At 47.9% G+C, this 24,414-nt stretch overlaps 1 protein-coding gene across 2 annotated transcripts in view; it reads right to left on the bottom strand.

The window, feature by feature from the left end:
* The window catches only part of DOP1B (DOP1 leucine zipper like protein B), a 122,573-nt gene that overhangs the window by 37,993 nt on the left and 60,166 nt on the right, over positions 1–24,414 (bottom strand). For both annotated transcript variants that reach the window (XM_071095690.1, XM_071095691.1), the window contains exons 11-19: positions 20,909–21,028; positions 18,549–18,651; positions 16,997–17,188; positions 13,777–14,461; positions 11,845–12,116; positions 10,678–10,830; positions 8,782–8,882; positions 7,535–7,725; positions 19–1,648 (exon numbers count right to left, since the gene is read on the bottom strand). In XM_071095690.1, coding sequence (XP_070951791.1) covers positions 19–1,648; positions 7,535–7,725; positions 8,782–8,882; positions 10,678–10,830; positions 11,845–12,116; positions 13,777–14,461; positions 16,997–17,188; positions 18,549–18,651; positions 20,909–21,028 — 3,447 coding nt within the window. The remainder of the gene's footprint in view (positions 1–18; positions 1,649–7,534; positions 7,726–8,781; positions 8,883–10,677; positions 10,831–11,844; positions 12,117–13,776; positions 14,462–16,996; positions 17,189–18,548; positions 18,652–20,908; positions 21,029–24,414) is intronic.

Here is a 24,414-nt window from a genome sequence, read left to right as displayed (position 1 = left end):
ACAAAGAGCACAACGCACCTGACAGAGAGCTTCACAGATTCGCTTTCATACTGCTTGACCAAGTCATCCAAGTTTTTGCAAATCTGGACAACAAAGGGTGTCACTGTCCAGCCCAGGGACTTTCCGAAGTAGGGCAAGGAATGCGTGACCAAGCTCACCCAGGCGGGATGCATGCCGTAGCCGTAGGCGGGCTGCAGACCCCTCACCACCGCAGAGACCAGCAGCCCCTGGGAGGTGAGGGGGTGCGGCTGCACGTACTGCAGGGCGCTGATGGCCTGCTGGAAGTTCAGGGCTCTCTGCCACTCCCGGGACAGGTCCGGCTGGTTTTCCCCCTCCTCGTGGGCCCGGCCTAGGTGGTGCTCCAAGACAATCAGCACCTGCAGCAGCTTCAGCAGCTCAATCTGCAGTGGGTGCTCACTCCAGATCTGGTCCTGACCCAAGTTGATGAGACTCTCCTCAAAGAGGCTGTCCTCCGGCAGGGCCCTGCCGTGGTGGGCGGTGGCCAGTCCGTAGCGCTTCTGGCTCGTGTACATGGACGCCGACAGGGAGAGCAGGACGAACTCCTGAACTTTGCACCTCTGCAGCAAGCTGTGGATGAATTCCACGTTCTTCCCTTCCGAAGACTTGGCCACCGAGACCAGTTGCGTCATGATCCTGATCAAAACCTCGACACTTTTGACCTGCACGTCCCGGTTGCCGAGAATGTCTCGGTGCGTCACCTTCAAATAGCAGGGGTAGTAGGAGCGCAGGAAGCTCAGGCAGAGGTAGGTGAGCAGCTCCAGGAGCAGAGAGTGGGGGCACACGTTGGGGGCCTGGGTCTGGAGCTTTCCGTAGAAACTCTGGCCAATAAGGGCCTCCTGGTGGCGAGCCAGGAGGTTGGAGATGAGGTTGAGGTGTGCGGTGGAGCTGGTGTCCATGCTAGTCCTGGACACGGCCTCGATGAACTCCTTAGGGTTGGTTTTGAGCACAGCCTCCAGCACCGAGAAGGCATAGAGGACCCGCCGAGAGTCGTAGGGCTGCAGGTAGAGCAGGATGTGCTTGAACAAGGCCTCGACGGCCTCCTGCCTTTCCCGCTGCTGCTTCAGCAGCCTGGACGTAGTGAGGGCCTGGAGCTCCAAGTCGGCCTCCTCATCGCTGGAGAACGACTCAGAAGCCTGCGTCTTGTCCGAGTCCACCCGCACCAGGCTTAACTTGGCCCCAGCCTTGAAGCTTTCTGACTGGAAGGCCGCCAGCAGGGCCGAGCGCTTGGGGTATGCCCTGCCTCCCATGGGGATGGGCGCACAGCAGTTCTCTTCATTGCTCAGCTCCTGCGGGTCGTGGGAAGGGGAGGAGAAGGAGGACGTGTTCTCGCTGTCCGTGTGGCCGGAGCTCGTGTCTGCAGACTCGGTGTGCTCGCTGCTGTCCGGGGCGCCGTGGGCTGTCCTGTCCGGAAGCTCCACGTAGTAGGGCAGCTCTTCCTCGCTCAGCTCGCCTCGTGGCGGGTACTTCTCGGGCTCCTTCTCCACTTCAGCCCAAATGGCTTCACGGTCCACTGTGGTGAACTGGCTCAGAGGCAGGTGCTCTTCAGAGCCGCTCTCCTGAGGCTCGGGCCCTGCAGATGCTTCTCTGAAAGAGGTTTTTTTCCTGTTAAACCAACGGTGCCAGTCATCTGAAAATGACAAGATGACAAACGACTTTAGAACAGAAGGCTCAGCTGTGACACATTAGCTGTAGGGCGGTCTTTGTCTTAAAGCCAGACAGAAAGATTAGTCTTCCTAAAACTCTCACATGAACCACCACCACCAGAGTCCGGGTTATATTACAGACAAAAGCAGACAAAGGAAGGTGGATAGGTTTTACAGAACGTTCAAGGATGGGATCATTTAGTTACATTGTTATAGTAAACTTAAGTATCATAACTCTTTGGGGGCAGCAATTTTTAAAAACACGTATTATTTTTTCCTAGGAATTCCCTTTCAAGAAATGTATCCTGGCAGGGCGCGGTGGCTCACACCTGTAATCCCAGCAATTGGGAGGCCAAGGCAGGTGGATCACCTGAGGTCAGGAGTTTGAGACCAGCCTGGCCAAAATGATGAAACCCCGTCTCTACTAAAAATACAAAAAGTTAGCTGGGCATGGTGGCGGTCTCCTGTAATCCCAGCTACTCGAGAGGCTGAGGCAGGAGAATCGTTTGAACCCAGGAGGCAGAGGTTGCAGTGAGCTGAAATTGTGCCAGTGAACTCCAGCCTGGGCAACAAGAGCAAAACTCCATCACAAAAAACAAAAAAACAGAAATATATCCTGCAGAAATGTCAGCAGAAGACTTTCAAAGCCATAAGGATGTGGATATTCACCGAAATGTCATGTGTGTATAAAGACAAACTGGAGGCCAGGCGTGGTGGCGTGGTGGCTCATGCCTGTAATCCCAGCACTTTGGGAGCCTAGGCGGGCAGATCACTGGAGGTCAGGAGTTTGAGACCAGCCTGGCCAACATGGAGAAACCCTATCTACTAAAAATACAAAAATTAGCTGGACGTGGTGGTGCGTGCCTGTAGTCCCAGCGTGGGAGGCTAAGACAGGAGAATCACTTGAACCTGAATGACGGAAGTTGCAGTGAGCTGAAATCACACCACTACACTCCAGACTGGGCAAGACTCTGTCTCAAAAGAGCGAGACTCTGTCTCCAAAAAAAAAAAAAAAGAAAGAAAGAAAGAAAAAAATCAAGCCAGGTACAGTGGATTATGCCTGTAATCCCAATACCGTGGGAGGTCAAGGTAGGAGGATTGTTTGGGAGTCCAAGGTAGGAGGACTGCTTGAGCCCAAGAGTTCCAAACCAGCCTGGGCAACATGGAAAAACACCACCTCTACAAAAAATTTAAAAGCTATCTAGGTATGGTGACACACACTGGTAGTCCCAGCTACTCGGGAGGCTGAGGCTGGAGGGTCTCTTGAGCCCAGGAGTTCGAGACTGCAGTGAGCTATGATGGTGTCACTGCACTCCTGCTTGGGCAACCAAGTGAGACCCCTGTCTCTAGAAAGAAAGGAAAAAAAATCAAGCAGCAGAAGAGTACTGTATAGAATGAGTCCAGTTAGGAGAGAATATGTATAATACACAGCCACTAGGAAAGTCTGGAAGACTACCTGCCAAACCATTAACAATCCCTAGTTCTATCAACGAGCTTTACAAAGGACTTCCATTCAGGTTTTTATGTCCTCATTATTTCCATTTTAAAAATAAGCATGTTGGCCGGGCACGGTGGCTCAAGCCTGTAATTCCAGCACTTTGGGAGGCCAAGACGGGTAGATCATGAGGTCAGGAGATTGAGACCATCCTGGCTAACACGGTGAAACCCCGTCTCTACTAAAAAATACAAAAAACTAGCCGGGCGAGGTGGCGGGCGCCTGTAGTCCCAGCTACTCGGGAGGCTGAGGCAGGAGAATGGCGGGAACCCAGGAGGCGGAGCTTGCAGTGAGCTGAGATCCGGCCATAGCACTCCAGCCTGGGCGACAGAGCGAGACTCCGTCTCAAAAAAAAAAAAAAAAAAAAGCATGTTACTACTTCTATAATCAGAAAACATATGACACTTTTAAATATTCAAGTCTCTTTTAGGAGAAGTCAAACAGGCCACTGACCACTGCCTATTTTTTTTTAAAAAAGAAGTGAGTCAAAAGTCTTTGATATTGCCAAACATTTTTAATAAGCAGTGTTCAATAAATCTATGCCATGAACCGGGCATGGAGGCTCACACCTGTAATTCCAGCACTTTGGGAGGCTGAGGTGGGCGGATCACTTGAGGCCAGGAGTTTGAGACCAGTCTGGCCAACAAGGTGAAACCCCATCTCAACCAAAAATACAAAAATTAGCTGGGCGTGGAGGCACGTGCCTGTAACCCCAGCTACTCAGGAGGCTGAGGCAGGAGAATGGCTTGAACCCGGGAGGCAGAGGTTGCAATGAACCAAGATTGCGCCACTGCACTCCAGCCTGGGCCACAGAGCGAGACTCTATCTTAAAAAAAAAAAAAAAAAAAAAAAAAATCTGTCATTCTCATAAGGTTTTTAGGATGATCAAACAAGATAAAGGCACACAAAAGAGCTTTAAAAAAATTCTACATCATGGACATTAAGCAAGATCAAAAATGGAAGAAGAATATCAGAAATTGATGAGCTGCTTGAAGTGCATAGCAGTATTTTAAAATAGATTTCTACAGGATTACAGAAGTAGGGTAAGGGTAAGCAGGACACTTATTTTTTTCAGAGAAAGAAAATGGCAGAGCAAAGACGTTCTCTCCTACTTGGAGGTGGCAGACTATTCCTGTGGTCATTAGGAAACAGATTAGAGGAAGCAGCAAGGTAGTGCTGGGTGACTTTTAGAGACCAAGGAAGGCTAGGCGCAGTGGCTCACACCTGTAATTCCAGCACTTTGGGAGGCCGAGGCAGGCAGAACACTTGAGCTCAGGAGTTCAAGACCAGCCTAGCCAACACGGCGAAACCCCCATCTCTACTAAAAATACAAAAATTAACGGCCGGGCGCGGTGGCTCAAGCCTGTAATCCCAGCACTTTGGGAGGCCGAGACGGGCGGATCACAAGGCCAGGAGATCGAGAGACGATCCCAGCTAACACGGTGAAACCCCGTCTCTACTAAAAAATACAAAAAAACTAGCCGGGCGAGGTGGCAGGCGCCTGTAGTCCCAGCTACTCGGGAGGCTGAGGCAGGAGAACGGTGTAAACCCGGGAGGCGGAGCTTGCAGTGAGCTGAGATCCGGCCACTGCACTCCAGCCTGGGTGACAGAGCAAGACTCCGTCTCAAAAAAAAAAAAAAAAAAAAAAATTAAGGCTGGGCATCAGGAGTTCAAGACCCAACCTGGCTAACATGGTGAAACCCCGTTTCTACTAAAAATACAAAACATTAGCTGGCTGTGGTGGCCATTGCCTGTAATCCCAGCTACTCAGGATGCTGAGGCAGGAGAATCGCTTGAACCTGGGAGGCAGAGATTGCAGTGACTTGGGATCATGCCACTGCACTCCAGCCTGGGCGACAGAGTGAGACTCTTCTTCTTCTTCTTCAAAAAATAAATAATAATAATAATAATAATAATAATAATAATAAAGCCCAAGGAACTATGGAGATAGAGCTTTCCTCTTAAAATAGAAAAGAAATACTAAAAAATGTAGCTGCCATGAATTGTAGCCAAACTTTTAAGAAAGTTCTTTGTTTACACTTCAGTTTTACTTTCTTATAATGTGGAACAATAAAATTTGATAGGGCCTATTTGATAGGGCAGCCAGCTTTTCCCCTAAAGAAAAACCAGAGGTTAGAGGTTTAGGCCAGGAGCCTTATAAAGACAGGAAGCCATTTAATATACCTCTGCTTACTTAGCCGATGGGCTGCTTTTCTCTGTAAGATAAGATTGAGACAGCCAGGAGAGGTGGCTCATGTTGTAATCCCAGCAATTTAGGAGGCCGAGGCGGGCAGATCATTGGGGGTCAGGAGTTCGAGACAAGCCTGACCAACATGGTGAAACCCTGTCTCTACTAAAAATACAAAAAGAAAAAAAAAAAAAATTAGCCAGGCGTGGTGGTACATGCCTGTAATCCCAGCTACTCAGGAGGCTGAAGCAGGAGAATCACTTGAACCCGGGAGGTGGAGGCTGCAGTGAGCTGAGATCATGCCACCGCACTCCAGCTTGGGTGACAGAGCAAGACTCTGTCTCACACACACAAAAAATGATTGAGATAAATACAGGATATTTATAACCCAGCAAGCTTGTTGTGGGAAACTGAGGACTAGAGAGACGGATATGGGAAAATAGGAGGATGTTTATTTTATGCTATGCACTGGCTCAGTGGATTCACATCCAAAAAACCGAGCATTGAACAGAGCGGCGGGGTTTTTACAAGCAGGCTTACAGAAGCAAAACAAAAGCAGTTAATCATATGACAGGTCACGTAATCTATAGCATAACTGATGACTTGGCATAACTTGTGGCCTTGCATAGCTGGTGGCCTTGTAGCTGCGTCAAAAGAAAAAACAAAAACCGGCTAAATACAGACATTTGTCCTTTCTTTTCTACTACACCCCTTGTTCCAGAGTTGGGGTGTCTGGAGTCTATTCCTTTGGTTTCAACTTCTCGAACAGCGTTAGCTTATAACTATCCTTGAAGTGAGCTTGCTAGGCAGAGGAAAACTTGCTCTTTTCTTTTTTTTCTTTTCTTTTTTTTCTGTGATGGAGTCTCACTCTGTGGCCCAGGCTGGAGTGCAGTGGTGCAATCTCAGCTCACTGCAACCTCTGCCTCCCAGGTTCATGCCATTCTCCCGCCTCAGCCTCCCGACTGGCTGGAACTACAGGCAACCGCCACCACGCCCAGCTTAGTTGTTGTATTTTTAGTAGAGACAGGGTTTCACCGTGTTAGCCAGGATGGTCACAGTCACGGGTCACAGGCCTGACCCCGTGATCTGCCCACCTTGGCTTCCCAAAGTGCCAGGATTACAGGGGTGAGCCGCCGCCCAGCCCTTCTTTACTTTTTAACCCTTGTCTTGCCACATTCTGGGCCTTGGCTTTCACTTCTTAGACTAGGGCATTACAACCTTCTTATAGCCTTGTCTGTTACTTTTCTTTGAGTGAATGAATGCAGTACTTATTATTGTTATTATTTAAATTTCTGCCTCAAGCTAAACAAACTCACTCAAAGTTTGCAAACCATCCCTTAGAAAATTGGGAAGTCATTAAATACAGCTATTGTAGGAAGTAATGTTAGTTCATAAAATGCATTCGATATTAATCATTGAAGTTTAATTGACTCATCAGGCTTAGTTTTTCTTTTCTTTCCTAATTTCTACCTATATTCTTTTACATTTGTGTTAAAGATGCCTCTGGAAGTTCTCTGAACTGAAAGGTTTATTTCTTCTTCATTTCTGATAATCTGATTAATAGGATTTTATAGTCTAAAAGAATCTTAAAGCACAAAGAGAAAATAAACTACTTACCTTGTAGTTGAAGGTTCACAAATAAAAGTTATTTTATTTATTTATTTATGAATGACAGAGTCTCTCTCTGTCACCCAGGCTGGAGTGCAGTGGCGCCATCTCAGCTCACTGCAATCTCTACCTCCTGGGTTCAGAAGATTCTCCTGCCTCAGCCCCCCAAGTAGCTGGGATTACAGGCATGCGCCACCACGCCCAGCTAATTTTTGTATTTTTAGTAGAGACAGGGTTTCACCATGTTGGCCAGGCTGGTCTTGAACTCCTGAACTCTGGTGATCCACCTGCCTCAGCCTCCCACAGTGCTGGGGTTACAGTTGTGAGCCACTATGCCCGGCCAATTTTCCTTAATAACAAAATAATCTGGTTTTTCAGTGAAAACAGCAAACCCACTCACTAATAGCTCTAAATGCTAGATCACTGGGCCCTTAAATTGTCGAAGTCCTCACAATTTACAAAGCACCATTTGCATCTAATAAAACTACCTAGTGGGCCTCAGTCCCTCAACGATCACTACTGAGGTCCAGTCCCCTGACCCGTTCCTCCCTCACCCTCGGTCCCATGCAGGCTGCTCACCGGCCGAGTTCTCCTGCTTGAGGCAGTGGATGGAGGTTCTCTGGGTTTTTGGCTGCAGCAGGAGCAGGAGCACGGGTTCGAGGATGCGAGCCACGTCCCCGAGGGAGAGCGCACGCACCAGCCAGCCCTGGGCTGCTGCGCTGATGGCGCCATCCGTGCAGGCCAGGCTGTCCAGCACGACGAACAAGGACCTGCGGTGGGAAACACACTGGTGAGTCTGCTCGCGGCCACCCCTGTGCGCCATGCACCATGGCGGACACTGGGCATAGGGCAGGGTGCCAACACAGGGCCCCCAGGAGCTCCACCCAAGCTGGACTTCCAGACCCAAGTGGATGAGGACAAGGGGGACTCCACTTGGGTTTCATGTTGGAATCACTAGTGGGAGCATTTAAAATACCAATGCTCAGGCCTCACCCCAAATGGGTTATGTATCTGAGTCTGGGCCTGGGCCCCAGGCATCAGAATCAGCTGGCGTCTCTAAGGCTGAGTGCCTGGCCTCATGCCTAGAGTTTCAGAGGCACTCGGGAAAAGCAATGTGGAGTAGAAAGGGCTGCAATCAAGTTCCCCTCTTCAGCATGAGTCAGTGATGGGACAAGCACGCACGCCAATTGTGGTCACTCCCCCAGGGGAGGTTTAGGCCATCTGACCTCCCTGCAAAGTCCCCTCGTAGGGGCATGTTGTAAAAGCTGCACAGGTGATTCCGGGGTATGCCGGGATTCCTCACATCCCAAACAAATTAACAAAATTCCTAACGTGTTCACATGTGTCTGGCCTAAATTCACTTGTTTATGGGAACCACTGGCTGTGCTCGGGGGGGTCATGAGCAGGGGTCAGGTGTTCTTTTTTTGAGATGGAGTTTCGCTCTTGTCACCCAGGCGGAGTGAAGTGGCGCAGTCTTGGTCCACTGCAACTTCCACCTCCCGGGTTCAAGCGATTCTCCCGCCTCAGCCTCCCAAGCAGCTGGAATTACACATGCCCACCCTCATGCCCGGCTAATTTTTGTATTTTTAGTAGAGATGGGGTTTCACCATGTTGGCCAGGCTGGTCTTGAACTCCTGGCCTCAAGTGATCCACCTGCCTTGGCCTCCCAAAGTACTGGAATTACAGGCATGAGCCACTGCGCCCGGCCATAGGGGTCATGTTTTCAACTGCATGCACCTCTCCCTCCCCAGCCCCACATGTTGGGCAGGAACCTCTGTGGAGTTTCCTTGAGAGTTAATGGTAGATCATAACGAAGACCGCCTTACCTGTCAAAGGAGCGATTGTGAGATGTTACTCGACTGCCTTGGATCTCTCTCGTCAGGTGCCAGATCACAGAAAATCTAAACAGAGCTTCCAGCCTTGTTCCCTTGATGAGGAAATAAATGGGAGTGAGGAACTTGGTTTCATAACTGACCGCTGTCTTCAGTCACCATAAACCCCATTTAAACAACAGATCAAAGACTTCAGCCGAACTGACAGCAACCACAGCAAAGATGCTGCATTCTCCTTTGACTGATTCGGCCAGAAGGAAAAGGAGAACCTGTGTTCTCTCTCTCTGATTGTTCACTTTAACAGAGCAGCACATTCAGAGCTCAGTATTGGAGTCCAGGGTCACCCCTGTGGTCTGCAGCCAAAGGAAAACACAAAGGAGCATGGCTTCCTTGCAAGTGTCAGCCCCAAGTGTCTTAAAGAACGAGGACACACAACAGACTGCAAAGGAGATCCAGGACAATAAATTCTCAATAAAATATATTTTTTAAAAACATTGGTTTATTATTTTTATTTTTATTTTTTATTTTTTGAGACGGAGTCTCGCTCTGTCACCCAAGCCAGAGTGCAGTGGAGTGATTTCCGCTCACTGCAACCTCTGCCTCCCAGATTCAAGTGATTCTCCTGCCTCAGCCTCCCAAGTAGCTGGGATTACAGGCACGTGCCACCACGCCCGGCTAATTTTGTATTTTTAGTAGAGACAGGGTTTCACCATGTTGCCCAGGCTGGTCTTGAACTCCTGACCTCAGGGGATCTGCCTGCCTCGGCCTCCCAAAGTGCTGGAATTACAGGCGTGAGTCACCATGCCTGGCCTTATTTATTTATTTATTTTTGGTAGAGATGGATCTCACTCTGTTGCCCAGGTTAGAGTGCAGTGGCGTGAACTCGGCTCACTGCAACCTCTGCCTCCCAGATTCAAGTGATTCTCCTGCCTCAGCCTCCCGAATAGCTGGGATTACAGGCATGTGCCACCACGCCCGGCTAATTTTGTATTTTTAGTAGAGACAGGGTTTCACCATGTTGCTCAGGCTGGTCTCGAACTCCTGACCTCAGGTGATTCGCCTGCCTCGGACCCCCAAAGTGCTGGAATTACAGGCGTAAATCACCGTGCCTGGCCTTATTTATTTGTGGTTGCTCAGGCAGGTCTTGAACTCCTGACCTCAATTTCTCCCACCTCAGCCTCCCAAAATGCTGGGATTACAGGAGTGAGCCACCATAGTGAGCCACCACGTCCTGCTTCAGTAAGTTCTTCCAGGGACAATCAATTCCCTACAACTGCCTATTCTGCCAACACCTGCAGAAGCCCTGCAAGTCCTTACAGCAGGTTTGGGCAGGTTTCCCTGGTGAGCCTCAATATGGTCACAAACCACATTTTCAGGGCTGTAAAAAGAATGGCTCAAGCTTCCAGTGGCCTTCCAGGATTGAAATCCTGGAACACCTCTGCTTATTTTATTTTATTTTATTTTATTTTATTTTATTTTATTTTTTGAGACGGAGTCTCACTCTGTCGCCCAGGCTGGAGTGCAGTGGCCGGATTTCAGCTCACTGCAAGCTCCGCCTCCCGAGTTTACACCATTCTCCCGCCTCAGCCTCCCGAGTAGCTGGGACTACAGGCGCCCGTCACCTCGCCCGGCTAGATTTTTGTATTTTTTTAGTAGAGATGGGGTTTCACCGTGTTAGCCAGGATGGTCTCGATCTCCTGACCTCGTGATCCACCCGTCTCAGCTTCCCAAAGTGCTGGGATTACAGGCTTGAGCCACCGTCTGCTTATTTTATTAATCACGACGTCCACTCAGCTCCAGAAAGACTTCGACTGGATGGATGTCGGCCAAGCGCATGTACAACAAGGGCCTGGGTGCTGCAGGATGGAGGTGGCGGCCAGAAAGGCTCACCTTGTCAGGGTCCAGGAGGGCGTGGCAAATGATGTCCTCGCAGATGCTGGCCGTCGGGGCCAGGCAGTGCAGCCGGTAGAACAATTCCACACAGGTGACGTGATGCTCCCGGGTCTCTTTGCTCAGCTGATTCCAAAGCACACGAGCCACCCTCTGGAACAAGGAAAAGGCAGGTGGTGGCGACCATGTCAACACAGGCAGCCTCCGCTCACATCCTCCCCACTCAGTCCCAGCCCCGACATACTGGCTCTCACCTATATTTGCCATGTGAGAATCCTCCATGCCCAGAGACACATCATCATCAAATAAAGCAAGAAACCCACCAAAGGCCGGGCGCGGTGGCTCATGCCTGTAATCCCAGCATTTTGGGATCCGAGGCGGGTGGATCACCTGAAGTCAGGAGGATCCCAGCCTGGTCAACATGGCAAAACCCCATCTCTACTAAAAATACAAAAACTAGCCAGGTGTGGTGGTGGGCCCCTGTAATCCCAGCTACTTGGGAGGGTGAGGCAGGAGAATCGCTTGAATCCAGGAGGCGGAGGTTGCAGTGAGCTGAAATGCTGAGATCACGCAACTGCACTCCAGCCTGGGCGACAGAGTAAGACTCTGTCTCAAAAAAGAAAAGAAAAGACCCACCAAAGTCATCCGGGCAGCAGAGGAGGTCAGACCTGGAGGTTTCTGGCCAAGAACACTGCAGCTCTTGCCTAGAGCTCAACATTACTTTCAGAAAGGGAATTAACGGGAAACTGGACCAGAGGGGTTGAGGCATTCTTTCAACAGGCAGGTACCGAGCCTCACCCTATGCAAGTGATGCGCCCTGTAGGGAGTTTGATGTGGCAGAGACTAAATCCAGGTGAGTGCAGTGGAGGAGTCATGGGCTCCCTGCCTCCACCCAGACCCCACTCCCAGGCAGGGGTTCTACTCAGTCACGGCAGGCCCAGAATACTGGGGCCCCAGTTGCTCTCACCATAGCTTGCCCGGAGGGTGAAAGTTACATGCTGGGAGAGGCAGTCTCAGAAGACCAAAGGCTACTGCCTCTGCCCAGTGCCCTATAGGAATATCACTCCCAGAGAAGTGGGCCACTGCTCCCATCCCCAGCTATACAGTTCTGAGTTTTGCTCAGGGGGAGAAGGAGGCCATAAGAAGAGTGTTCCCAGTGGGAAATACCTGATAGAAATCTGTTTTCTCTGCAATGACTTTTAAAATCCCTGGAGCAATGGGAGGAACTGTCACCATCTGCAGCTTGCCAAAAAAAGGGTTGTGTCCAGAGCTCTTGTAACGTTTCATCTTGTCTTCAATGACAAGAGCCAGGGACTGGGAATGGTTTATCACTTCCAGCAGAGTGGAAATGGCCACGTTCTGGAGGTAGCAGTCAGTCACACAGCAGCAAATGGTCATAAGGGATTTCAGCCAAGATGGAAAACTGGAATCACCGGCTCCTGAAAGGAAGCCCACCGGAGAGGCAGAAACAAGCAGAACCACGTGAGAATGGGTCCCCAGTCTGCAGATTCTACAGCTCCCTAGATCTGGGAAGTTACCTGAGAAATCCATCTGGACAGCAGTGCACTAACTTCCTGCTGGTGAGACTCATTTGAAAATAAGGTCTTTACAGAGGTAATCAAATTAAGATGAGGTCGTTAGGGTGGGCCTGATTAATCCAATATGACTGGTGTCCTTACAAGAGGGACATGCCAAGGGAAGACAGGACATACAGAGGACACCTTGTGAAGACAAAGGCAGAGACGGGACTGATGCAGCTGCAAGCTGAGGAGTCCCCCAAGGGTTGCCGGCCAGCACCAGAAGCTGAAGAGGCCAAAAAATATTCCACCTGGAGTCTCAGAGGAGGAGTGTGGCTCGGCTGATACCTTGATCTTGGACTTCTGGCTTCCAGAACTATGAGACAAATTTCTCAGTTTACTGTACTTTGTTAGGGAGCCCTAGCAAACCAATATACAAATACTGGCCAGGCCTGGTGGCTCAGGCCTGTAATCCCAGCACTTTGGGAGGCCAAGACGGGCAGATCATAGGAGGCCAGGAGTTTGAGACCAGCCTGGCCAACATGGTGAAACCCCATTTCTACTAAAAATATGAAAATTAACAGGCGTGGTGGCTCACGCCTATAATCCCAGCACTTTGGAAGGCCTAGGTGGGTGGATCACGAGGTTAAGAGATTGAGACCATCCTGGCCAACATGGTGAAACTCTGGCTCTACTAAAAATAAAAAAATAAAAAAATTAGCTGGGCATGGTGGCACGTGCCTGTAATCCCAGCTACTCATAAGGCTGAGGTAGGAGAATCACTTGAACCCGGGAGGTGGAGGCTGCAGTGAGCCAAGATTGTGCCACTGCACTCCAGCCTGGCGACAGAGCGAGACGCTGTCTCAAAAAAAAAAAAAAAAATTAGCTGGGCACAGTGGCACGTGCCTGTCGTCCCAGCTACTGGGGAAGCTGAGGCAGGAGAATCACCTGAAGTGGAGGTGGAGTGAACCCAGGAAGTGGAGGTGGCAGTGAGCTGAGTTGGTGCCATCACACTCCAGCCTGGGCAACAGAGCCAGACCCTATCTCAAAAAACAAAAATCTTTATCAACAGGTATCATGAAATAGTCTGTTTACTCCCACTGAATGCCACTCATGTTTTAGGTCTTCTGATGGGCTGTGCTGGACACCCAAGCCTTAAAAATATAGGCCCCCCCCTTACCACTTTGCCATGTAGCGAGACACAAGTCAAAAATGTCCTAAGTACAAATGAGGAAGGGAACAAATGAGGCCAATAGCGCCTTCTTGGCTGACACGATTTGAGCTAGTCTTTAAATACAGGCTGACAATCTCTAATCTGAAATCCCAAATCCAAAATCTGAAACCTTATTAGCACTGACATGATGCTCGAAGGAAGTACTCACTGGAGCATCTTGGATTTGGGATTTCTGGATTAGGAATGCTGAACCGGTAAGTGTAAGGCAAATATTCAAAAAAATCTGAAAAAAGTCCAAAATCCAAAATAGTTTTGGTCCCCAGCATTGCAGATAGGGGATATTCCACCCACATCGATCGCCTCACTGTATGATTCCTGAAGAGGGACTTTGGCACGGCCGCCTCTCACCTGGCAGCTGGAAGAGCGTTGCACAGAGCTGCTCGGTCTCTTCCTCGGACAGGTAGACAGGGAAGGTGGCACAGTCCAGCAGCAGGTGGCAGGCGGCGGCAAAGGCCTCCCTGCATTCCTCCCTGGAACCCCTCAGGTCAATGACCACCTGTTCAACATCCCATTCTCTCCCGCTTTTCCTGGCGGGGCTGCTGGGCGAAGACGACGGTGACTCTGAATTTTTTGTCTTGAATGGAGACCCTCGCGCCATGAACAAGTCCGAAAGCATCTGCTTGAACTGAGGCACCGTGATGGGCTTGGGCTCCCACGAGTTCTTCCTGCTGCAATCCTCGGCCGCCAGGCTCTGCGTCCCACCCCGGTCTCTCTTCCCTGCAGGTTCCTCGGACTTGCTTTCTTCTCCTGACGCTGTCAGCTGTACTCCAAAAATGTTCTTGCTGGCAAAGTTGGCAATTAGCTCTTGGATGCAAAGAAACGTCCTCTGCATGCTCCCGCCCTTCTTCCAAACGTCGTCCCTTTCCAGAGAAACGCGAGGAACCCTCAAGTGCTCAGAGAGCTCTGGTGACGAGGCACTGAGCCCGATCCCACTGTCCTCAGACTTCAGAGGGGGAAACGAAGCGTCTTCATCACCGGGAATCACTGCCTTTGTTTCCAAAATTATTTTGTTGTTTTCACCTTTTACTGGACTCTGTAAAAAATAAAAAGACATGAATTGTGCATCTCTTAACACTAAGGTATTCAAGCATCAGTTGAAATCATGAATATATTTCAATTCTGTTTTTCAAAATCATCACTCTCTAGACTAGAGAATCTCTGTGGCAAGCGTATAATGAAATTTAGGAGGCACCCAAAGCAGGGGAAGGAGAGGAGTGGGTGGCAAAGAGGAGACTGGTGGACCCACATGCTCCCTGGGGACGCTGGCTTTTGGGCCTATTTTTCTTGTGTTTTTGCCTAAATATACAAACCCTTCAGAGTTCAAAAAAGTTGTTGAAAAGTTGTTTCTGCCAGGGCGTGGTGGCTCAAGCCTGTAATCCCAGCACTGAGAGGCCGAGGTGGGTGGATCACCTGCCACAGGTCTCTGGACAACAGAGCAAGAACGGTTTCCGACAAATTAACAACTATGAATGAGGAAACTGAGCTGAGGGTAAAGGTATGAAGAAATAAAATAAGGTCAGGAGTGGTGGCTCATGCCTGTAATCCCAACACTTTGGGAGGCCGAGGCAGGTGGATCATTTGAGGTCAGGAGTTTGAGACCAGCCTGGCCAACATGGTAAAACACCGTCAATATTAAAAATACAAAACATTAGCCAGGCATGGTGGTGGGTGCCTGTAATCCCAGCTACTCGGGAGGCTGAGGCAGAATTGCTTGAACCCATGAGGTGGAGGTTGCAGTGAGCCGAAATCACACCACTGCACGCCAGTCTGGGTGACAGAGAGAGACTCTGCCTCAAAAAAAAAAAAAAAAGTAAAGCAAGTTAGAGAACAGTGTATGTTATGTTATCTTCAAAACGATGTTGAAGTCCTAACTCCCAGTACCGGTGAATGTACCTTAATTTGAAAACAGAGTCTTTGCAGATGATCCAATTAAGATGAGATCATTAGGGCCGGGCGCGGTGGCTCAAACCTGTAGTCCCAGCACTTTGGGAGGCCGAGACGGGCGGATCACGAGGTCAGGAGATCGAGACCATCGTGGCTAACACGGTGAAACCCCGTCTCTACTAAAAAATACAAAAAAACTAGCCGGGCGAGGTGGCGGGTGCCTGTAGTCCCAGCTACTCGGGAGACTGAGGTAGGAGAATGGCGTGAACCCGGGAGGCGGAGCTTGCAGTGAGCTGAGATCCGGCCACTGCACTCCAGCCTGGGCGACAGAGCGAGACTCCGTCTCAAAAAAAAAAAAAAAAAAAAAGATGAGATCATTAGGATGGGCCCAAATCCAGTAGGATTGGTGTCCTTATAAAAAGGAGAGATCTGGACATAGAGACAGATACGCACACAGGTTGACGGCCAAGTGAACATAAAGGTAGAGACTGGGGTGACACTTTGACAAGCCGAGGAATGCTGAATATTGCCAGCAAACCACCAGAAGCTCGGGGGACGCACGAGACAGACTCTTTCTCCCCAGTGCGCTCAGGAGGTGCCAACGTTGCTGACACCTTCCCGTCAGACCCTGGCCTTCGGAACCATGAGAAAACAAACACCTGTTGTTGAAGCCACTCGGTCTGTGGTACTTTATTATGGCAGCCCCAGCAAACTAATCCAGTACCTCATCTCGCTTATATTTGAAATAACCAAAATCACACACTACAAACACACACATGAAACAGTCTGCAAGGCTAGTTATAACTAGCCCATCAACTGTAGCTACATAGTTATTAACTATATCTAACCATTAACTGCAGTTACAGAGCAGGCAAGTAGCATGAGAGTGGGTGAAACAAAGAGTGCTAAAACTTAAATTTTTTTTTTGTAGAGACAGGGTCTTGCTCTTACTCAGGTTGGAGTGCAGCCGTGCAATCATGGCTCACTGCAGCCTCAACCTCTTGGGCTCAAGCGATGCTCCCACCTCAACCTCCTGAGTAGATGGAACTACAAGTGAACACCACCATGACTAATTTTTATTTACTTATTTATTTATTTTTTTGAGACGGAGTCTCGCTCTGTCGCCCAGGCTGACGTGCAGTGGCATGATGGCTCACTGCAACCTCCGCCTCCCGGGTTCAAGCAATTCTCCTACCTCAGCCTCTGGAGTAACTGGGACTATAGGCACATGCCATCATGCCTGGCTAATTGTTGTATTTTTAGTAGAGATGGGGTTTTGCCATGTTGGTCAGGCTGGTCTTGAATTCCTGACTTCAGGAGATCCACCCGCCTCGGCTTCCCAAAGTGCTGGGATTACAGGTGTGGGTCACTGTACTTGGCCTAATTTTTATTTTGTAGAGAGATGAGGTCTTGCTGTGTTGCCCAGGCCAGTCTCGAACTCCTGGGCTCAAGCAATCCTCCTGCCCCAGCCTCCGGAAGTGTTGGTATTACAGGTGTGAGCGACGGCACCATGCCAGGTGCTAAAACTTTTTCAAGTGAGAGTTTTACAAGCATATTTGACATATCACCTGGGTATCTTCTAGTGTTTATTCCTATCCTAACCAACCCTAAAGACTTTCTACTCCCATGAAGGCATAAGCTGCTTTTAGCCCCCAGAACCATTTCCGCCCCTCAGAGCACACACCGAGGTTCCGCTGGTGGACTCCGTGTCGAGGTAGGAAGGCGGCATCTGGACTTTGCTGAGCACCTTGAAACACGTCTTCAAGGCATGCGTGAGTTCAGGTAAACTTAAGGCCTCCATGTCCTCAGCAAGAGGCTGCACCAGGCAGCCGAGCACCTGAGGGAGATACTGGGTTTGCACCTCAGAGTACAGTTCCTGTGAAATAAACACATGGGTTAACCCCACATTGCTGGTTTACAATCAGAAAAACAATGCATCTCAAAATGGCATCTAATTCAATTTTTTAGGGCATAAATTTCACATTAATTTTCAAATCAGAAAACAAAAGAAGATTAGGTGCAGTGGCTCATGCCTATAATCCCAGCCAGCACCTTGGGAGGCTGACGCAGGGAGATTGCTTGAGCTCAGGAGTTCGAGACTAGCCTGGGCAATACAGTGAGACCCCATCTCTACAAAAAATACTAAAATAAGCCAGATGTGGCGGCACATGTCTGTGGTCTCAGACACTTGGGAGGCTGAGGTGGGAGGACTGCTTGAGCCTGGGAGGATGAGGCTACAGTGAGCTGAGATCATGCCACTGCACTCCAGCCTGGGTGACAGTGAGGCCCTATCTCAAAAAGAGAAAAGAGGCTGGGCATGGTGGCTCACATCTGTAATCCCAGCACTTTGGGAGGCCGAGGCGGGTGGATCACCTGAGGTCAGGAGTTCGAGACTAGCTCAGCCAATATGGTGAAACCCTGTCTCTACTAAAAATACAAAAAATTAGCTGGGCGTGGTGGCGGGTGCCTGTAATCCAGCTACCTGGGAGGCTGAGGCAGGAGACTCACTTGAAACCCGGAGGTGGAGGTTGCAGTGAGCTGAGATCATGCCATTGCACTTCAGCCTAGGCAACGAGAGCAAAACTCACACACACACACACACACACACACACACACACACACACACAGAGAAAAGAACATTTCTATTGTTTTTGTTTGAGACTGGATCATGTTATGCTGTCCAGGCTGGTCTCAAACTCCTGGGCTCAAGCGATCCTCCTGTCTCAGCCTCCTGAGTAGCCGGGAATTACGAGCGCATACCACAGAGCCAGGCTCGGTATTTCAACTTGATCTAGACAAGTCAAGGATGTTACTTCTCTCCTCGCAAGTGGCTTTACACTTTCTAATAGAAAATAAAATTGGCACGTTGCTATGTTAAGGAAATTAGTTTCCTTTGAGAAAATCAGCCAACAGCACAAATTTAACTAGGAAACGTATTGACTCTTCCCCTAAGATAACTGTAGTACGGGAAGGATACCCAGTTCATCAGCTGGTTGACCTAACTTCAGCTTTGCCCACTTACAACTGGCCCAAAAGTCATAGCCCTTTTAAATAAGACATTAAAAATATAAGAGATTACATCCAGCTGTATCTTTTATGCCAAAACAAACGTCAAAACAGTGTTGCCTATTTATGTAAAACATTTTCAGTAATGTGAGGTTGATAAAGCAGGCCATCACCACCAGTAAGAATGTAAACAATAGCGGGTGTTGAGCCGTCTCTTCCCCAGCACTCACCAAGGGAATGACATCCAGCAGGAAGACCAGGAGGGTGCAGAGCTCTGAGACCGTCGGGGGAGGGCTGACGCTGCTCCTCACACTGTAATGCTGCTTCACTGGTCTATAAATCACAGCAAAGAAAAATCAATTCTTGGGCCAGGTGTGGAGGCTCACACCTGTAATCCTAGCACTTTGGGAGGCTGAGATGAGCAGATTGTCTGAGCTCAGGAGTCTGAGACCAGCCTGGGCAACATGGTGAAACCCCATCTTTACTAAAGTACAAAAAAATTAGCCAGGTGTGGTGGCCCACGCCTGTAGTCCTAGCTACTCCGGAGGCTGAGGCATGAGAATTGCTTGAACCTGGGAGGCAGAGGTTGCAGTGAGCCAACATCGCACCACTGCACTCCAGCCTGGGTGACAGAGCAAGACCCTGTCTCAAAAATAATAATAATAATAATAAAAATAAATAATTCTTCCTGCAGCAAGTCCAAGCATTTCTTACAATTTCCAGTAACGTTATTCTACTTCAAACCTAACGAAAGTAAGACAGCTTTTGTAGTTCTCGTAACTAAATTTTGGTGACTAAAAGTATCTAACATGGAGAAGTGTCAATAAGTGTCCTGAATCTGTTGGTGTCCAAACAGGTTCCCTCTGACTTGAACTCTACCGATTCAGACACGTGTGGTCCCATACCCAGGAGACATGGGGTGCTGTCGACAGATGTAATCCCAGGTCCCAATCCAAGCCCAAAGGCGCAATCCAAGGGAACGAGGCTGGGCTGGAGAACACCACAGTTTACACGGCTGTTCGCCCTGCTATAGGAGGTGGCCTGGGACTACTCCTCTCAAAGTAATACCAGGAGTTGATCAGCACCTGAGTTGCCTAGAATGCTTCAGCTTCTGTAGAGAAGTGTAACCCCACCAATCAACTATTGTTAGTTGCTTATCTTAAACTGAAATTCAAGACTTCTTTTTATATAAACAGGCTACCAGATAAATGGATAAGTTAAAAAGTATCTATTGCTTTTCATCTCATAAACCCTGGGATGAATAAATTAACTGTAATAGGATCCACAGGCAACAGCAAAGCCATGTTATACTGAAGACAGACATTAATCTCAGGACAGTGATTAACTCTGGGATGAAAGGAGGACAAAATGTTGCAAAGGTGGAGAGTCAGCTCTATCTGGGTAGAAACATTTTATTCTTTTTTTAAAAAAAAATAACCAGGAGAGCCGGATTTGGTGGCTCATGCCTGTAATCCCAGCACTTTGGGAGGCCACGTCGGGTGGATCACTTGAGGTCAGGAGTTTGGGACCAGCCTGGCCAACATGGTGAAACCCCGTCTCTACTAAAAATACAAAAATTAGCTAGGTGTGGTGGTAGTCACAGCTACTTGGGAGGCTGTGCCTGTAGTCCCAGCTATTTGGGAGGCTGAGATGGGAGGATCGCTTGAACCTGGGAGGCAGAGGTTTCAGTGAGCTGGAATCGTGCCAGTGAACTCCAGTCTGGGTGACAGAGAGACACCGTCATAAAATAAAAAATAACATAACATAACAGCCAGGCTGACCAAAGCATACTCTAACCTCAATAAAATATGGCCTTGCTGTTGCCTGTGGATCCAATTGCAATTAACTTATTCATCCCAGGGTTGTGAGCTTATTTGGACAGAAAAGCATACTACTGGTAGCAGCTGAGAAGTAAGACTCTAAGACAGCCAAGAGCATTATAGTGGAGATGAACAAGAAATAAGTTTTAAGGCATGCCTCATAGGACAAAACAGGGTTTGCGACATGACCTTATTCCTCCCATAAAGAAAATGGCATGGGAAAGGCCTCTCCAGGAAAGCTCGGTGTTCCCGGGGTACGCCAAGGCAGACAATTTAGAGGTGGTGCAATTCACCCGGTTAAAAGAGATGGTAAAGCTGATTATAATAGCTTAAAACAGAAATGCTTTTATCTGACCAGTCATCCATTGATTTCAGTAAAAATTTAAGAAAACTGAAGATTTCAAAAATGCTCTATCCAGTCACAAAGCCACGAAACTAAGCTGCTTTCAACAGATCAGGCAGCCAGGAGAGGAAAGCTGATTTGATGAATGTAACGAGAAAATGCACGGAGGATTTTCTAAAGTTAGACTTTTAAAGCAGCTTCAGAATTACAAGGCAAAGATTATGTGAACCTTCTTATTGGAGATGTTTTTATTCTGCTAGAATCTTAAGTGAATTCTTTCCAATCCTGTTTTAGTTGAATTTTAAAACTCAGGAAAGACTACTCAGCTTCAGCTACTTATATATAATCTGACATTCTAAGCAGCTACAAAATCGTTAAACCCTCTCATCCTTCCTAAATATTCTGTATTCTCGAACTGCATACTTACCTAAAGCATTCCTCAAAACACCTCGTCATATAATCCCAGAGAAAGTCTGTGCTTAGAGAAGTGATCAGCAAATTTACCGTTTTGACAATCTCAGAGGCATTTCTGTTTTCTTTGATTGCACTGTAAAAGGGGAGGACATGAATAAATATATCTATTAAAAAATCCTGAATTATAAAAAGTGTCCAAAAAACTGTAATCGATTTCACCATCTGCAACTTATTTCTAGAGCTGACACATCCTGATAAAAATGAAAATACTACTGTTCTTATAATGTGTTTGCATAATGCCATCCTAAACAATATTTATATTGATACAGTCTCTTAAAAACAAATTTCAGGGCCGGGTGCGGTGGCTTACACCTGTAATCACAGCACTTTGGGAGGCTGAGGTGGGTGGATCAGCTTGGTCAACATGGTGAAACACTGTTTCTACAAAAATACAAAAATTAGCAGGGCATGATGGCGGATACCTGTAACCCCAGGTACTCGGGAGGCTGAGGTGGGAAAATCGCTTGAACCTGGGAGGCGGAGGTTGCAGTGAGCTGAGATTGCGCCACTGCACTCCAGCCTGGGTGACAGAGTGAGACTGTGTCTCAAAATAATAATAATAATAATAACAATAATTTCAGAGCTACTGTAAAAAGAATTTGTACAGAAAATCAGTTTTAGTCCATACTCTATTGGTGGAATAACATGGTACACGGATATTCAGCAGGGAAATTTAGCCAAGATTTTAAATGTTTATCTTCTTTTTTTTTTTTTTTTGAGACAGAGTCTCACTGTTTCCTAGGCTGGAGTGCAGTGGAACAATCTCGGCTTACTGCCATCTCCGCCTCCCAGGTTCAAGCAATTCTCCTGCCTCAGCCTCCGGGGTAGCTGGGATGGATTACAGACGTGCACCACTTCAGCTAAGTTTTGTATTTTTAGTAGAGACGGGGTTTCACCATGTTGGCCAGGCTGGTCTCAAACTCCTGACCTCAAGTGATCCACCCGCCTCAGCCTCCCAAAGTGCTGGATTACAGGCATGAGCCACAGAGCCCAGCCTTAAATGTTTATCTTCTATGGCTCAGGAAATTTATTCAAGAAATTTATCCTACCAAAATCCCTGCATAGGTACATAGATGTGTGCAGAACTGCACCACTAAAAGGCCATTAAAAAATACTGAAAAAGGCCGGGTGCGGTAGTTCACACCTGTAATCCCAGCACTTTGGGAGGCCGAGGCAGGCGGATCATTTGAGATCAAGAGTTTGAGATCAGCCTGGCAAACATGGCAAAACTCTGTCTCTACTAAAAACATAAAAATTAGCCAGATACGGTAGTGAGCATCTGTAATCGCAGCTACTCAGGAGGCTGAGGCAAGAGAATTGCTTGAGCCCAGGAGGTGGAGGTTGCAGTGAGCCAAGATGGCGCCATTGCACTCCAGCCTGGGTGACAGAGTAAGACTCCGTCTAAAAAACAAACAGCCCACACGCGGTGGCTGACGCCTATAATCCCAGCACTTTGGGAGGCTAAGGCAGGTAGATCACGACGTCAGGAGTTTGAGACCAGCCTGGCCAACATGGTGAAACCCCATCTCTACTAAAAATACAAAAAATTAGCTGGGCGTGGTGACAGGTGCCTCTAATCCCAGTTACTCAGGAGGCTGAGGCAGGAGAATCACTTGAACCCAGAGGGTGGAGGTTGCAGTGAGCCAAGACCGCATCACTGCACTCCAGCCTGGGCAACAGAGCAAGACTCCATCTCAAAAGCAAACAAGCAAACAAAACTGAAAAAGCAGAAACTGTCTAAAAGTCAATCAATAAAAAATTGGTCAGTCAGGATTTATTATTTTTATTTATTTTTTGAGACGAAGTGTTGCTCTGTTGCCGAGGCTGGAGTGCAGTGGTGCGACCTCGGGTCACTGCAGCCTCCACCTCCCAGGTTCAAGGGATTCTCGTGCCTCAGTCTCCCAAATAGCTGGGCCTACAGGCACACGCCACCACGCCTGGCTAATCTTTGTATTTTTTTTTTTTTTTTGTAGAGACCAGGTTTTGTCATGTTGGCCAGGCTGGTCTTGAATTCCTGACCTCAAGTGATTTGCCTGCCTTGGCCTCCCAAAGTGCTGAAATTACAGGTGTGAGCCACTACACTTGGCCTTAAATAAATGATAAATGCTTAACAAAAAAATCCAAGGCAACTAATCCCATAGGAGAACAGTGTAGAGCTACTTACAACTTGCATTTCCAAAAAACAAGCAGTGGCCAGGCACGGTGGCTCACACCTGTAATCCCAGCAGTTAGGGAGGCTGAGGCAGGAGGACTGCTTGAGGCCAGGGAATTCAAGACCGGCCCGTGCAACATAGCAAGACCTCGTCTCTACAGAAAAATTAAAAATTAGCCAGGTGTGGTCGTGTGTGCCTATCATCTTGGCTATTTGGGAAGCTGAGGTGTGAGGATCACTTGAGCCCAGGAGTTCAAGGCTTCAGTGACCTTTGATGGTGCCACTGTGCTCCAGCCTGGGAGACAGAGTGAGACCTTGTCATGCTGGAGAGGGACACTCCAGAGAGTGCCAGGCACGGGGGCTCACACCTATAATCCCAGCACTTTGAAAAGCTGAGGTGGGCGGATTGCTTGAGCTCAGGAGTTTGAGAGCAGCCTGGGCAACATGGTGAAACCCCGTCTCTACAAACAAACAAACAAATATACATATATATATATATATCAGCCTGGCAAACATGGCAAAACTCTGTCTCTACTAAAAACATTAAAATTAGCCAGGTATGGTAGTGGGCATCTGTAATCCCAGCTACTTGGGAGGCTGAGTCAGGAGAATTGCTTGAGCCCAGGAGGTGGAGGTTGCAGTGAGCCAAGATGGAGAACTGCAAAATATATATATACATACGTGCACGCGCACACACACACACACTTTTATATATACACATATATATTTATATATACATATATATTTTTATATATGTATATATACACATATATTTATATATACACTTTTTAATATATTTATATATACACACATATATTTATATATACATATACACTTATATATTTATATATACATACATTTATACATATATTTGTATATATTTATATATACACATATATATTTTTATATATACGCATATATATTTATATATACACATATATATTTTTATATATGCATATATATTTATATATACACACATATATTTTTATATATATGCATATATATTTATATATACACATATATTTATACACACACACACACACACACACACACACACACATATATATATATATTAGCTGGGCATGCTGGTGCATGTCTGTAGTCCCAGCTACTTAAGGGGCTGAGGCATGAGGATTGCTTGAGCCCAGGAGACTGAGGCTGCAGTGAGCCATGTTCACGCCACTGCACTACAGCCTGGGCGACCCTGTCTCAAAACCAAACAAACAAACCAACAACAAGAAAACAAAAGGAAAACCCCAAGCAACTAAGTAACTGGGTGTAATTCCACCTTTAAAATAAAAGACAGG

The sequence above is a fragment of the Macaca nemestrina genome, chromosome 4 (assembly GCF_043159975.1).
Source record: "Macaca nemestrina isolate mMacNem1 chromosome 4, mMacNem.hap1, whole genome shotgun sequence".
Taxonomy (NCBI): Eukaryota; Metazoa; Chordata; class Mammalia; order Primates; family Cercopithecidae; genus Macaca; species Macaca nemestrina.
The sequence above is the reverse complement of the archived record's forward strand: the minus strand, read 5'-3'. Positions and strand labels throughout refer to the sequence as shown.